General features: G+C 47.8%; 1 protein-coding gene across 1 annotated transcript in view; it reads left to right on the top strand.

The window, feature by feature from the left end:
* The window catches only part of LOC125947143 (uncharacterized), a 31,430-nt gene that overhangs the window by 14,961 nt on the left and 2,815 nt on the right, over window positions 1-13,654 (top strand). Inside the window, exons 6-7 of the mRNA XM_049671517.1 lie at window positions 5,493-5,617; window positions 8,531-8,648. Coding sequence (XP_049527474.1) covers window positions 5,493-5,617; window positions 8,531-8,648 — 243 coding nt within the window. The remainder of the gene's footprint in view (window positions 1-5,492; window positions 5,618-8,530; window positions 8,649-13,654) is intronic.

The following is a 13,654-nucleotide window of genomic DNA, read 5'->3' as shown; positions in this document are numbered from 1 at the left end:
GGGAAACAACGTATTCACCATCGCACACAGGAGGAGAGGGACTTAATGGGACGTACATGGAGGCTTGCGGTGGCAGGTGGAGGAACTCGACAGAACATAAGCGGCTGGGAGTGTCCGATAGTACGTGGGCGTCGAAAGGGAGCTCCAGTTGAAGTACACCTGTGGAGCAGTCGATAAGGGCTGAGTGCGTCGAGAGAAAGTCTAGGCCGAGGATCACGTCGTGGGGACACCGCGCAAGCACGGCAAACAAACCAACGGTCTGATGGCCAGCAATGCACACTCGGGCGGTGCACATACCAAGAACGGCAGACGAGCTGCCATCAGCGACCCGTACTGTGCTCTGAATTGCGGGCGTAATCACTTTGCGGAGCTGAGTACGGAGAGCAGCGCTCATTATTGAAATCTGCGCTCCGGTGTCTCATCATCAGCCTATATTTATGTCCACTGCAGGACGAAGGCCTCTCCCTGCGATCTCCAATTACCCCTGTCTTGCGCTAGCGTATTCCAACTTGCGCCTGCGAATTTCCTAACCTCATCATCCCACCTGACTTTCTGCCGTCCTCGACTGCGCTTCCCTTCTCTTGGTATCCATTCTGTAACCCTAATGGTCCACCGGTTATCCATCCTACGCATTACATGGCCTGCCCAGCTCCATTTCTTCCGCTTAATGTCAACTAGAATATCGTCTACCCCCGTTTGTTCTCTGATCCACACCGCTCTCTTCCTGTCTCTTAACGTTACTCCTAAGATTTTTCGTTCCATTGCTCTTTGTGCGGTCCTTAACTTCTTCTCGAGCTTCTTTGTTAACCTCCAAGTTTCTGCCCCGTATGTTAGCACCGGTAGAATGCAATGATTGTACACTTTTCTTTTCAACGACAGTGGTAAGCTCCCAGTCAGGATTTGGCAATGCCTGCCGTATGCACTCCAACCCAATTTTATTCTTCTGTAAATTTCTTTCTCATGATCAGGATCCCCTGTGAGTAATTGACCTAGATAAACATATTCCTTTACAGACTCTAGAGGCTGACTGGCGATCCTGAATTCTTGTTCCCTTGCCAGGCTATTGAACATTATCTTTGTCTTCTGCATATTCATCTTCAACCCAATTCTTGCACTTTCTCGATGAAGGTCCTCAATCATTTGTTGTAATTCCTCTCCATTGTTGCTCAATAGGACAATGTCATCTGCAAACCGAAGGTTGCTGAGATATTCGCCATCGATCCTCACTCCTAATCCGGTGTCTATGAGGGCCGTAACGGTGACGTCGTCCACTTGAATGTGCAGAAGGTTTCGGCGCGTAGGTACAGTCAACAGAGGATTTGTATATCGGGTCACTTATGCAGCGTCACCTCCGGGAGCTGCACGGCTTAGTTTTCCGGAGCGTAGGTGCCAGGCCGTGCAGGGGACGATGACCGGTATGGTCGCGGCGATCGAGATCGCCGGCCTTGTGGGGACGGTGAGCGGCTAAACCTGGAGTGTGGAGCGGCGGCATCAGAAGCATCGGAAGCATGTGGATCAGAGCGAGGGGAAAACAGTCGAATGTTGCCTCCAGGACGACGCTAAGATCCAGTGCTCCAGTTTGAAGGCGACGACCAGCTACTGCGGCAGTGACGGGCAATATGTCCAACGCGAGAGCAGTTGAAACATATCGGTCGGTCGTCTGCCGTCCTCCAGTCAGCCGGGTTTCTGTAGCGCGAAGGGTAGACCTGGTTCTGGGTGACATTTGCAGGGGTACGTTCGTATGTACGAATGGAATAGACGGCCGATGATAATCCCATGTTCGCGAACTCCTGGCGGACGACTGCTTTTATGAGTGACACGGTGGGCAGGTTGGCTGACTGAACGTCTGGAAGAACGGTCGTAGGAGCTAGAGCTTCAAGTTCGCGGCGGACAATACACGTTACATCTTCTGACGCTGTAGCCGGTACAGGCATCGGTGGGTCTTCGCATGATGACGTGGCGGCAGTGTTAGGTAGTCAGAAGGAACTGGCGGGTGATGCAGCGACTCTTCGCTTGTTCAAAGCGCTGGCATTCCTTAACTATGGTGTCGACCGTCGTACAGTCCTTACACACCAGTAGATTAAACGCGTCGTCGGCTATTCCTTTCAAAATAAGCGGTATCTTATCATCTTCGGCCATTTGTGCGTCAACTTTTCGACAAAGGCCCAGGACGTCCTGTATGTACGAAATGTACGATTCAGTGGTCGTCTGGATACGAGATCCCAACTCCTTTTTAGCGGCCTGCTGTCGGTCAAATGATCTGCCGAACAACTCACGCAGCTTCGCCTTGCAAGCGTCCCAACTTGTAAGATCTTCTTCATGCGTCCGGTACCACACGCGTGCCGTCCCTTTAAGATAGAATATCGCGTTGGATAACATAAACGTGGGGTCCCACCTGTTGCGGTTGCTGACGCGTTCGTACATGTCGATCCAGTCTTCGACATCCAAGCCATCTGTGCCAGAAAAGGTTCCCGGGTCTTGTGGGGGCAAAAGAATCACAGTAGCCGGTGGCTGCTGCACCGTCGACACTTCACTGGTCATCGCGGAGCCACCAAGATGGCGACCGCTTCGAAGTTCCGTGCTTGGTTGACGGAGCCGGCACGTTGACAGGTTTACCCAGCACCTCCACCAAAGATGTTACGGGGATAACGTTTATTTAGGGAGTGAGTATGGCTATATACAAGGTTTGGACAAGCAGCAGCGACGGATGCAAGGCTGTCGCGCGCCTCTGGCCACTTCGTCGCCGTCGTCTTCGTCCGACCGACAGTAGCAGCCCCTTCACTGTCTCGTGGCACTATTTCGCAGCTTTGTGCCTGGGCGACACCTTTGCACCTGACGACACCAGCACTATAGTATCAGGCATCTTTCTTCGTCTCTATTGTGTCGCATTATTTTCCCTTATTATGCAATACCAACTAGCCCAGTCTTTCCGTGTAGAGTAGAAATTGAGTGCGTATTGTTTTATCGCTCCTTTTCCTTGATTCTTTCTTTTGAGAGCGAAGCTTTTCTTCGCGAATTTAGCCGGCTAGCGTGATCACGCGCGCTGCGGCCTGGCTGCTCCCTTTCCGAGTAGGCCAGCCAATCACAGCGGAGGATGCGCGCCGTGCCCGCCGATGCGTTCCTTGCAGCGCCACTAGATGGCACTCGCCTCCGCGCATCCTCGGCACTGGCGGCGCCGGTCGCGTGGGAAAAACACCCTAGAAAGCTCACCTTCGCTCCTCCGTAGCCGCACGGTAATAAGCAAGCAAACGCTTGCGGATAGAATGGATTCGAATTGGTGCTACGTGTGTACGCGCATGTTGCCTCTGAGACCATGATGCGTTCAAGGCGTCCAATGTACTTGCTAGTCCCGCTTAACAAAAGGCTCGGTATAATTTGTGTGCGCCCGCGCTTGCGTGGGTGAGTTTGTGTTTGTGTGTGTGCGTGCGTTCGTGTGCTCGAGTTTCGACGCTTTATGCACTCGCACAAAGCTTCATTGTATATAGATTGTAACTCGCGGGATATGCTGCATTATTTTTGGCACGTTGACCTCACAATGTATATTTAAAGGAAAGTGAAAAAAAAAGACACTTTGCCGCCGGTGAGAGGTCAACCTACACTTTCTAGAACCGTTTTTGGAAGTATTGGCCTAACCTAAAACCACCTCATGAAGCGCGGGATGCTATGCCAATTGAGCTACAGTGGTGGCTCTTCCTCCGTCCACATTCTTTTCAGTATTTGATACGTGCAGCGTAGGCCTAGCCATGGTAACGTTAGCCAGCGTCACTCACTGTCATGACGGACAAAATGAACCATCCGTTGAGATTCAGGCGCGTCTCGTAACACGTGAACTTAAGAGAAGGCAAACTAAGCCCTCGTACACTACCTCAAGCAACTACACCAAGAGGAAGTTTCCTCTTGGTGGCGTGGCTCGAGGTAGTGTAGGAGTGCAGGTAAGTCCGGCTATTAGTTTAAGCACACAACTGTCGACGATGCTACGCAGGCATGCCTTTTACGGAGTTATGTTCTACCGCTTCTCCCTAGTCGGCGTTATAATGCACACACGTCCACGACATCGGTGACCAACACCTCTACTGGCTGTGAGAGCAGAAGCTTCATATGTTGCGAAGGCTATCTAATGCTGAGAGTTTAATGCTAACGTTATTAGTGGAACACATAGCACTGTAATCGCTCAGTCATCGGAGGAAACATATTTACAGTACGGGGGTTTTTCTAGGATTTGCCCGCCGATTCAACAAGAAAGTACGTCGCACCTTCTAGGAGTCTTCCTTCCCTGTGCTTAGTTACAGAATTTTACAGCTCATTTGTTTTACTTTCGCCGTTATTAAAGTTGTTACGTAATTTTCTGCGCCTGAATGAATTATGACCGTTCTGAGTGTACAGGTACCTAAATCTCCATGACGTTCGGTAGGTAAGGCTCACAATGAAAAATGCCTTGCGCATTCTTTCGGGACATATGTCCCCGAAGTCTGCTAGATAGAGGAACGGCGTTACAGTTACAATCGTTCCAAACTATTAGGGCGACGCTTTTTTGAAGCTACTCAATGGCACGAACGATGTATTAACACGACAGCGTTAAGCGCCCCGTGTCGCCGAAAATCTGGCGTTGGTGTCGGCGCAAGCATCGGTGTCCGTGGCGGAGAAATTCACCCCGAACCACCCCGACCAGACGGAAGGCATTAGGGAACAAAAATTGAAAAAAAAAATCGTAAAGTACGTCTTAACTACAACCTGCAGACATGATAGCGTCGGATTGTAATTTGAATGTACGAGAAAACATAATTCTGTTACCAGGAAACATACCCCTTTTCCAGCATTTTTACCTCATCCGGATGGCGTTCTCCTCCTCGGCAGCGTAAAACGGTAGCGGCGCATAGAGGCGATGGTGGAGAAAAAGAAACCTTCAGTTGCCTGGAAACCTGACAAGAATTCAGGATCTTTGAATGCTAAAGCGCCCTCCAAATTTTGGACATGCGCGCGCCTCGGGGCTACAACAAACAATAGATAAAATAAGAAGGTCCTAGTGCCTTTGCATTTTGATATAAGACGGCTTATATTGCCTCTGTAAAAATGTCTTCCCAGTAGTGCATTTGTGTTTAAAAGTAAAGCCAACATTAAGGGCATCGGTGTAATCTTTGTCTTTGTAGGCTGGCTTTCCCACGTTGTGTGTTGCAGTGAAGCCTACTCATAAAGAAAAATAGCGATGCGAACGGGGCCCGATAACGCTATCGCGTTCCTCTCTTAAAGGCAAAGCTTAGACGTCCTCCAATTTTTAGTAGCACACTTTAAGCATTGATATCTCGTAGGGGAGCTCTTCTTGGACATACTTGCCTAGCAAACATGCTCGGCGTTCGTTTTGCAAATACAACGAACGAGTTTGCCCTTAACATTAAAGACGGTAAAATAATTACTACTGAATATGTTTAGTTAACTTCCTGAACAATGCAATTTGTCGCGCGTGCATGTGTGTGTGACGTGCGATTTTTTTGCAGGCATTCCGGAGTGCCCTAGGAGACGACAGGAAAAACCATATGATCGTCGTCGGCGTCGGGTATTTCTTCTACAACGGCACAAACTCGTGGCAAAACTTGACCAAAGTTGTCGAGAGAGTCGCCTCGTGAGTATGACAGCCGTCGAACTCGATTTTTAGCAAGACGGAGCGAAGGCGTTTCCCAGATAACTAATCAGCAGGGCCGCCCCTATTCTTATATAGACCTTCTTCAGGTCATGACGTCACGCAGATTGCCACCTGCCGTTGCCTGCAGCGAACCTGCTAAATCTGGCAAGCAAGCGCTATTCTATTGGTGCGGAACCTTTTAACGTCGTACAGATAAGTAAGCTCAGCTGCAAGTTACTGCGGTCATTGATCCAAGTCGCTCGAGGAGAAGTTACAAGACGTCTTTCTTTTTACTCTGCCCATACGCCTGCACGCCGAAGTCATACGTTTATTCAGACACATAAAGCTTTTCTTAGTCTATAGGGCGAACACCTCTTTAGTACTGGCACCATGACTTAATAATCATTTTATGTCATAAGAGAACGGGGCTCATATGCAGAAAAAAGGCCTGATGCTAGAACTTTTACAGCAGCTGAACCACTGGAGCTTCTTAGATGTTTTAGTCCGCTTTTTTCTGTTACACCGACGAGTATTAACGTCCACCGTCAGGGCGCTTTCTCATCATCACGTTTACGTTCGCAAGAAGATGAATAAGAAATAAAATATTGGCAACCACCGGGATTTGAATTTCTGTTCCTGCGACAGCGTGCAGTAGCCATGCGGCTACCAATGCGCTATCACATACCTTTGGGGCTCGGGTAATTTCGCAGATTTTTGCTGGCCGCACAGACTCCGAGTGTGGTGGTGCCCGTTCATTTGTTTCGGAAGCCAGAAAAGGCAATACTGTAGCGAACAAGAGCGACACTGCGTGTCTCGTAAAGAGCTTTTGAGAAAGTTGCGGTGTCCTACGTTAGAGTTCGCTACTGTCGCGGTAAATTAGTTCAGAAACGCAGTAACCGGCGATGTGTACTACTGACTTTATAATGGTGGAACTTTTCACATTGTTAGGTGCAAGAGGCACTTTTTACCATAAATAATGGCAAGAACCAATCTGACTTCATAGCATTAGTTATTCTTTTTCTTCTTGGGTTAGAATGTATCTTCGATGAGAATAAAATATGGAGGGACGACGTAACCTTAACAATAACGCCAGCGTCGCGTTTTGAATGTCGTAACATAACACCTGTTGCCACGCCTACATATAGATGTCTACTGTACACTTTGTCAAAGTTGTGTCAAATTTTTCTCTTATGTTGTCACCGGTAGAATACAATGACTGACACTTCTTTTACGTTGTATAAGGCCCCAAATTTGCATACTTTAGGGCCCGATATTATTATTTAAGTCATAACATCGCTTTTAGCCCTTTCTTTACTGCTGGAAATAATAGAAACTTCACCAAATTACCCCTAGATTTTCAAATGATGACAATACTCTTCATCGGCTATATTTGTGCAAACTGTGATAGGACAATACTCGTCCGTGGTAAAAAAGTTATGCAGATCCCACGCACTGTGGAATCGATGTAAGCGAAGCTTTCTGTCCGGTTTGCTTTGATTGACCATAATTAGCGGTGAATGTTGACAGCGAATGTTTAATTTCTTTAACATTTAGTCCAATTCGAGAGTGGTGAGTTGATGGGGAACGTTACCTTGCGTTCACCGCTGCTGTTTGTTTGCGTAATCCACAGAACACCCGATAACTTCCTCGATAAGTGCGTGAGGCGTTGTAGTACGTGTGCCATTGTTCATAACCTATGAGAGGGTTGAGCACTGCCATTGCCTCACATTGCACGCCGCATCGCAGCGGCAGCAGTGATGGCAGAATTATAGGGCTGTACACGCCAAAACCGCAATCGAATTATGAGGCACGCCGCATAGGGGCGGACTCCGGATTATTTTCACAACCTGGTGTTCTTTAACGTGCAGCTGAATCTAAGTGCGCGAGTGTTTTTGTATTTCTCTCCTATCGAAATGTGGCTGCCGCGGTTCCCGATCGAATCCGCAACCTCGAGCAATGCCACAGCCGCAAAACTACCGCGGCGAGTACAGAAGTGTTAATTTGACGTGCGACTACTTCCGTAGTGTCGCGTACACCCTGGCTTTGAGTCTGCACGCCCTACATCTGTTGTCGACGTGACGAATTTGCATGGAATGCCATAAACGTACAGTGTCGTGCGTTCTGTTTGCACGCAACCATTGTTGTGTCTATAGTAGTAGCGTTTCCTTGCCTTCTCACGTCGCCTTTTCCCTGCTGGAGGAGGAAAACAGGTGGCTTGCGAGTGAAACTTTGGCACAACCTGAAGCCCGTGTATACGTCTATCGCCATTCGGACGAGCGGCGTGGTGCACTGCTCGCACTTGGCCGAACCGTGATGACGCTGCCATAGTAAAATTCGGTGCAGCGTTGTCGTATTCGAACAATATGAGCATCAGGAAATATCGGAACTCATTGTTTGATTAAGCGACCTGGTAACGACGAGAAGGGCCGCGAAGATGCGGTACGAGCTTTCGAAGGAACAAGGAGACGGCGCTCGGAAATCAGCACTCGTGCGAAAGTCGCTTTTTAGCCGCTGTTTGAACGGATGCGACGAAGGATTAGAATTGTGCTATCTGACACAGGTAATTTCAATTAGCTTTTAAATGATTACTTACCCGCACATATTTCAATCTACAAACTATAGCCGGCGAGTTCGCAAGGTGTATCCACTCGGAACGGATTGTCAGGACTGCACCATTTTCGAGTTATTTATTATCAGTGACCTACGAAATACGTTGGCGTACTAGTTACTTCTTTAAAAAAAGCGCTGTTTTATGCATTGAAACTAAAAAGTAACTAGAACACCAATGCATTTCGTCGGACATATTCACCTACTACTAGTAAATTTGCTATCGCAATTGATGCTTCGCCTTTCGGGCGAACCTGCGTCTTCTTAATTGTGCACTTCGTTCTTTTATTTCTTTATTGTACTCAGGGACGACGTGGATGTTGTGGTGGTAATCACCACTATTCTAGCACAACCCGATCGGCGACAGTGCCTAATGCTGCCCGTCAACGCGATTGACAGCCAGAACCCTTTCGTACCAACAATGGCAAGTGCCGCAACTGAAGTTTCGTAGCGTCTCTCCGAGCTATTCTGGTCGAAGTGATTGACTTCGTAGCCAAATCTCCTCAATCGACACCTCGCTAGTTCGAACTTACTGATAACCCGAGCGTACCATCGTGATGGAAGGGTATCTGGATAGCGCAGCAGAAGACGGACACAAGAAGAAGCGAAGACAAAGACAAGCTCTTGTCGTCTTCTTCGTTTCCTCTTGTGTCCGTGTTCTGCTGCCCTACCCAGATAGCATTCCACGATGACCGACCAACAAGCCCATATCGCCACCCTCGTCGGTACCATCGTGGTCTGGTCAAAGCGCGATGACACACACCGCCGAAGAATGGCTATATCCTATATATGCTGCTGACCTTGCGAGGTAACGAGTTCGATTCCAGACCGTGGTGGTAGTTTTCCGGTGGGGAGGGAATCGAAAAGCGTTAGTCCTGTGTGCGGAGCTTTGTTTGACGCGGTAAATAATTCTGGGTGGCTATAATAATTTTGAGCCCTGCACTAAGGCATCGCTATATTCTGCAGCTGCACGTCCTGTGAAGCTCCATAAGTCATTTCAGTCAGTTGATATATTTTTTCATAGAAAGAAAAGACGCCTACGCGGTTAAATTATTGGGCTATCTTAGATAAAACGCCGAAGCAAATCAAAAGACAAATTTGTGCGGGGCCTCAGTTGCGAGGCATTAACACGACAGCACAGCTTCGTGCTGTATGATACACGTTATGTTGATAGCCACTTTAGTTCTAAACATATTTGGCATCCAATTCATAAACCCCTTTTTTTCGTAAGGGGTGTTTCTCACTGGCCAGCCGCCTTCGATAATAGCATGTCTGGCATCACGAACGGCTGACGTCTGCTCTTGCGAGCAGTTCTAGTGTAAGACCTATTTTTGTAAATGTGCATACTAGCAGCATCTGCATAGGAATAAAAACGAGAAAGAATAAAAGTGTTGAACGAAGTTTATCATTCTGACTACATGTGTTAGTTATGAGCGAAGAGGCATGAGTGGTGTGTAAAATCTAAGCAATACTTGGAAACAATCAGCACTGAAAGTCATGTGTGCTTCTGTCGTCATATAGTACCTTTTAGAGGCAACAGATAATACAGCTAGTGTTAGCTGGCCAGTTACTTTCAAATAAGATGACTGCATGATGCCTGCTATTGAAAGATGTATCTGGCGCACCATGCGCGGGACTAGCGTTGATTGAGAATCTCCGTGCTAAATTTAGTAGATGTGCTCAAATACCCAAAACAATACGGCCGAAACTCCCGTAGGGATAATTATCGTGGTGGAAAGCATTATATAGTGGCTTCTTATTTGCCCGTTTGCGATCTAAACGTTCGTGCTTCTCTTGTTCCGTTTCATTAAGGTAGCGCTGCCTATCCCGGGCTGTTCTGGTGCATGACGCACAAACAACATTCACCTTCTTCGGTCGAGGCATGTTTGCAGTCCTCCCGACAGCATGAGCAGCTGGGGAAAGTGGCGATTGGCCCCCGGTGTCCAATCATTCCGCCAATGAGCGCGCGCCTCCAAGAAGAGGGCGTACCGGGTGCGCGGCAGTTGCTCTTCTTGTACGTGAAGGGGGCGGAGCTTCAATTTTTGCAGTGGTTCATGTGGTCTTCACGCCCTGAGGACCCGGACACCAAATTATAGTATGGTCACGTGACATACCTTCAATGAACCCTTACTACATAAGTATAGATGACTTGCACTGACGTCATGGTAGCCGTCATATTGGTGCACCGACACGATGATAAGCTGCGTCTGTAACGTTACGGGAAAGCTTTCAATAAGATGGATTGGACTGAAGTGCTTGTAGTCGCCATGTTGGTGCCCCGACACGGTGATAAGGTGGGTGCGTGACGTCACGTGAAACCTATCAATATAATACAGTTTGGCTATTTTCACTGTTAGAGAAATAGTTTGAAAGTACACCATTGGCTTCGCTTGTTATAGACTTAGTCTATGAAGTAATTATTGCAAAAAACACATCGCAGATCTGAACCTATCGGCGATGGGATAACTAGAGTAACAAGTTGTGATCATCGCACGGTTCGCAAAACTTTCTCGGCGTGCCATCCGCTCTCTCAACCGAAATATATTGCGTAACTTACTGGAGGCAAAACAAGTATACAAACCGTGGCAATACGTTATTTAACATAACATTGGCGCCACTAGTCCTCGCATATGAAGACGTTATTCTGTGGGCTACTCCGCAGACCAAAATTACGTTCACCATAAAACGCGCGGTGGGATAGATTTTGATGACCAGCGTGTCTGCTTAGTTTTCGCAGCATTGTATGTTGAGTTGATTAATGGCGTTTCACGTTCTAAACCCACGTACAGGCAATGACAGACTCTGTTTTGGAAAGTTCGTGACTATAATTTTGACCAGCTTGGCTTTTTCAATGTAAAAAATCGGTGCACTAGCATTCTAGCATTCTGAGTCCGTACGAATGCGTCCGCAGCCGATAGAAGTCGGACTTACGACCTCGAGCTTAGCAGAAGCATGCCGTAGCCACGCAGCCATGAGAGTGATTTGGCAGCTTCCGCTGACCGCTTCCGAATCGATACCGCGTCAACGATTTGCTACTTCGCGCAACGTTTGAGTTCATTGAGTTCATACTACTTTGAGTTCATTTCATTCTATAGGTTATTTCGTGTCAGAAACAAAGTGTACCCAATTTTTGTGACGCCGTCAGCGGCAAAGAGGCCAGGACCTCGACCAGGGAAAAAAAAAAAAGCACCGGGACGATCGGAGCGCTTCCTCGCCGGCCCCGCCCCGCCGGATTTTCCACGTCACCATGACGTACACGCTGGCGCCGCTATCATTGGCCGCAGCCGTCCGACCGATCGGGCTGTCGTACGACTATATCCAACAGGCTGGTCGCATGCGGCGGCGGCGATCCGCCGCCGCATGCAGTAGACTATGTTGAAAACTTGTTGAGTGCGGTGGCCGATGCGGCGCGTCGTATGACGGATCGCACGCAAAATCGCATCGTGTGTCTCGCCCTTTAAGCGTCTCTTTCCTCCTTTCCATATATAGAGAGCAAACGCGAATTTTTCCGTCGCGCGAAAGGCTGTGGGGGGACGGAAGGGAGGGAGGGGAGGCGACGTTTAGCTGCGGCACCAAATGCGTATTTATATAAAAACGCCGCACGCGTTCGGTGTGAACGCAGGCAAATGCTGACGGCGTCGACAACAGTTCTGCGCGTTGCTGGTGCTGCTGCATGTCCAAGTTTATACAGCTGATAAAACTATTATCCTTACTCCGTATAGCTCTCTACTAATTTGCTATCGCAATTGATGCTTCGCCTTTCGGGTGAAACTGCGACATTTTTTTTTTACCGCAACGGCATTGTTCATCAGGAATTTATACCATGCGGTCAGATGGTAAACAAGGAAGTCTACCAAGGAATTCTGGCGCGTTTGATGGATCCCGTATGCAGTAAGAGGCCTGGATTTTAAAGCCATACTTGTATGTTGCATCATGACAATGCACCGGCTCAGCGCGTCGCTCCTTGTCCACAGCTATCTAGCGAAACATCACACTCCCGTTGTGCCCCATCCACCGCATTCTCCGGACCTAGCCCCAGCAGACTATTTCTTGTTTCCCAAACTTAAAACCACGTTCAAACGACGTCGTTTCCAAACAATATAGTATATTCAGGACAATGCGACAAGAGACCTGCGCGCCATCCTAAGAAAGTTCGTTCCCGGAGGCTTCCCAAAAATTGAAGAAACGAGAGGAACAGTGAATTGCCAGTAGAGGGGACTAATTTGGTGAAGACAGTGTTAAAAATTTTGTACAATAAGCAATAAAGATCTTATAGCAAATGTTTCGGTTTCTTTTTGAACACACCTCGTGCACTGGAATTTGCAACGCTCCGTCTCGGCAGCGTTCTGCAGCAAGGATTATTCAAAAGGCTTCGGCGAAAGAGGAAATAAAAGGGAATGAAGTGTTGCAAGGCTATTTTGTGAGGAAGTGAGCTATAACACCCACAGCACAGCGCCCGCAAGCAACTCATTTGCATGCCTACTCTCACGTCGACGCCGAGCGTCCACGTGACCTTCGTATCACAACCGGCAGCACCCATACCTTTTAAATGGTACTGAATGTTATTTTCCATTATTAATTCTCCATTTTTTCCCTAAATGAAGGTCATGAGCCTCTACACGTTAGAAAAAATAGTGGAAACCCTGAGCGCGTCCTAAACAATGAAATGTATTAGCTTTTTTTATAGCCAGTTTCCGTATTGTTTCTTAGGAGGCTACAGTGTTGTGACGTCAAGATACAGAATGCTTTCAGCGTGGGCGCAGGACATTGTGATGTTCTGACAGTCGCCTCGGCTCGCTCGGTTACCTGCTGTGCTGCAGCTCTTTATGAGGGCCGATAAAGGTGGCCGAACGAGCTGGAGCGATTGACAAAACGCCGCAAATACATTGTTGCCGCGAGAATACACTCTGCGTCATGACGTGAAGAGAAAGTAGAAACCGAAGCTGCCTCTAGAAATGCTACTAATAATAAATGTTTTCGAACGTTACGTGATTTGCATGTACGTTTTCTTTGGTTTGAGGTTCCGGACCGTCATTTAACGCTGTACAATGAATACTTGAAAATATATTGCATGTATGCCTCTAAAGCGAAGCTGTTTTACGTCACTCTCCGATTTTGGTGTACGCTTCATGCTTTAAGAGCGCCATGAAGCACTTTTTTTATCTAAGTCAAGAAACGCATTGGAAGTTAAACTAGACTATTTCATAAGGACATTGCAGCACAAGTTTATTCTAGGCGTTCAGCTCAAGAGGATTTTTTTGTAAGGGATGGTTCAGGGGGGCCCGTTTAACCTTTGTCGAGTGCGCAGGTTCACAATGGCCTCACATAGTTTTGTATCTGCCTATGTAGTGCCTAACTGAACATGTAACTTAGCGCAATAAAAAAAAACACAGGCAAAAGAAAGGGAGACAAAGACAAGCGCTTGTCTTT

This window comes from Dermacentor silvarum, chromosome 7 (assembly GCF_013339745.2).
Source record: "Dermacentor silvarum isolate Dsil-2018 chromosome 7, BIME_Dsil_1.4, whole genome shotgun sequence".
Taxonomy (NCBI): Eukaryota; Metazoa; Arthropoda; class Arachnida; order Ixodida; family Ixodidae; genus Dermacentor; species Dermacentor silvarum.
The sequence above is the reverse complement of the archived record's forward strand: the minus strand, read 5'-3'. Positions and strand labels throughout refer to the sequence as shown.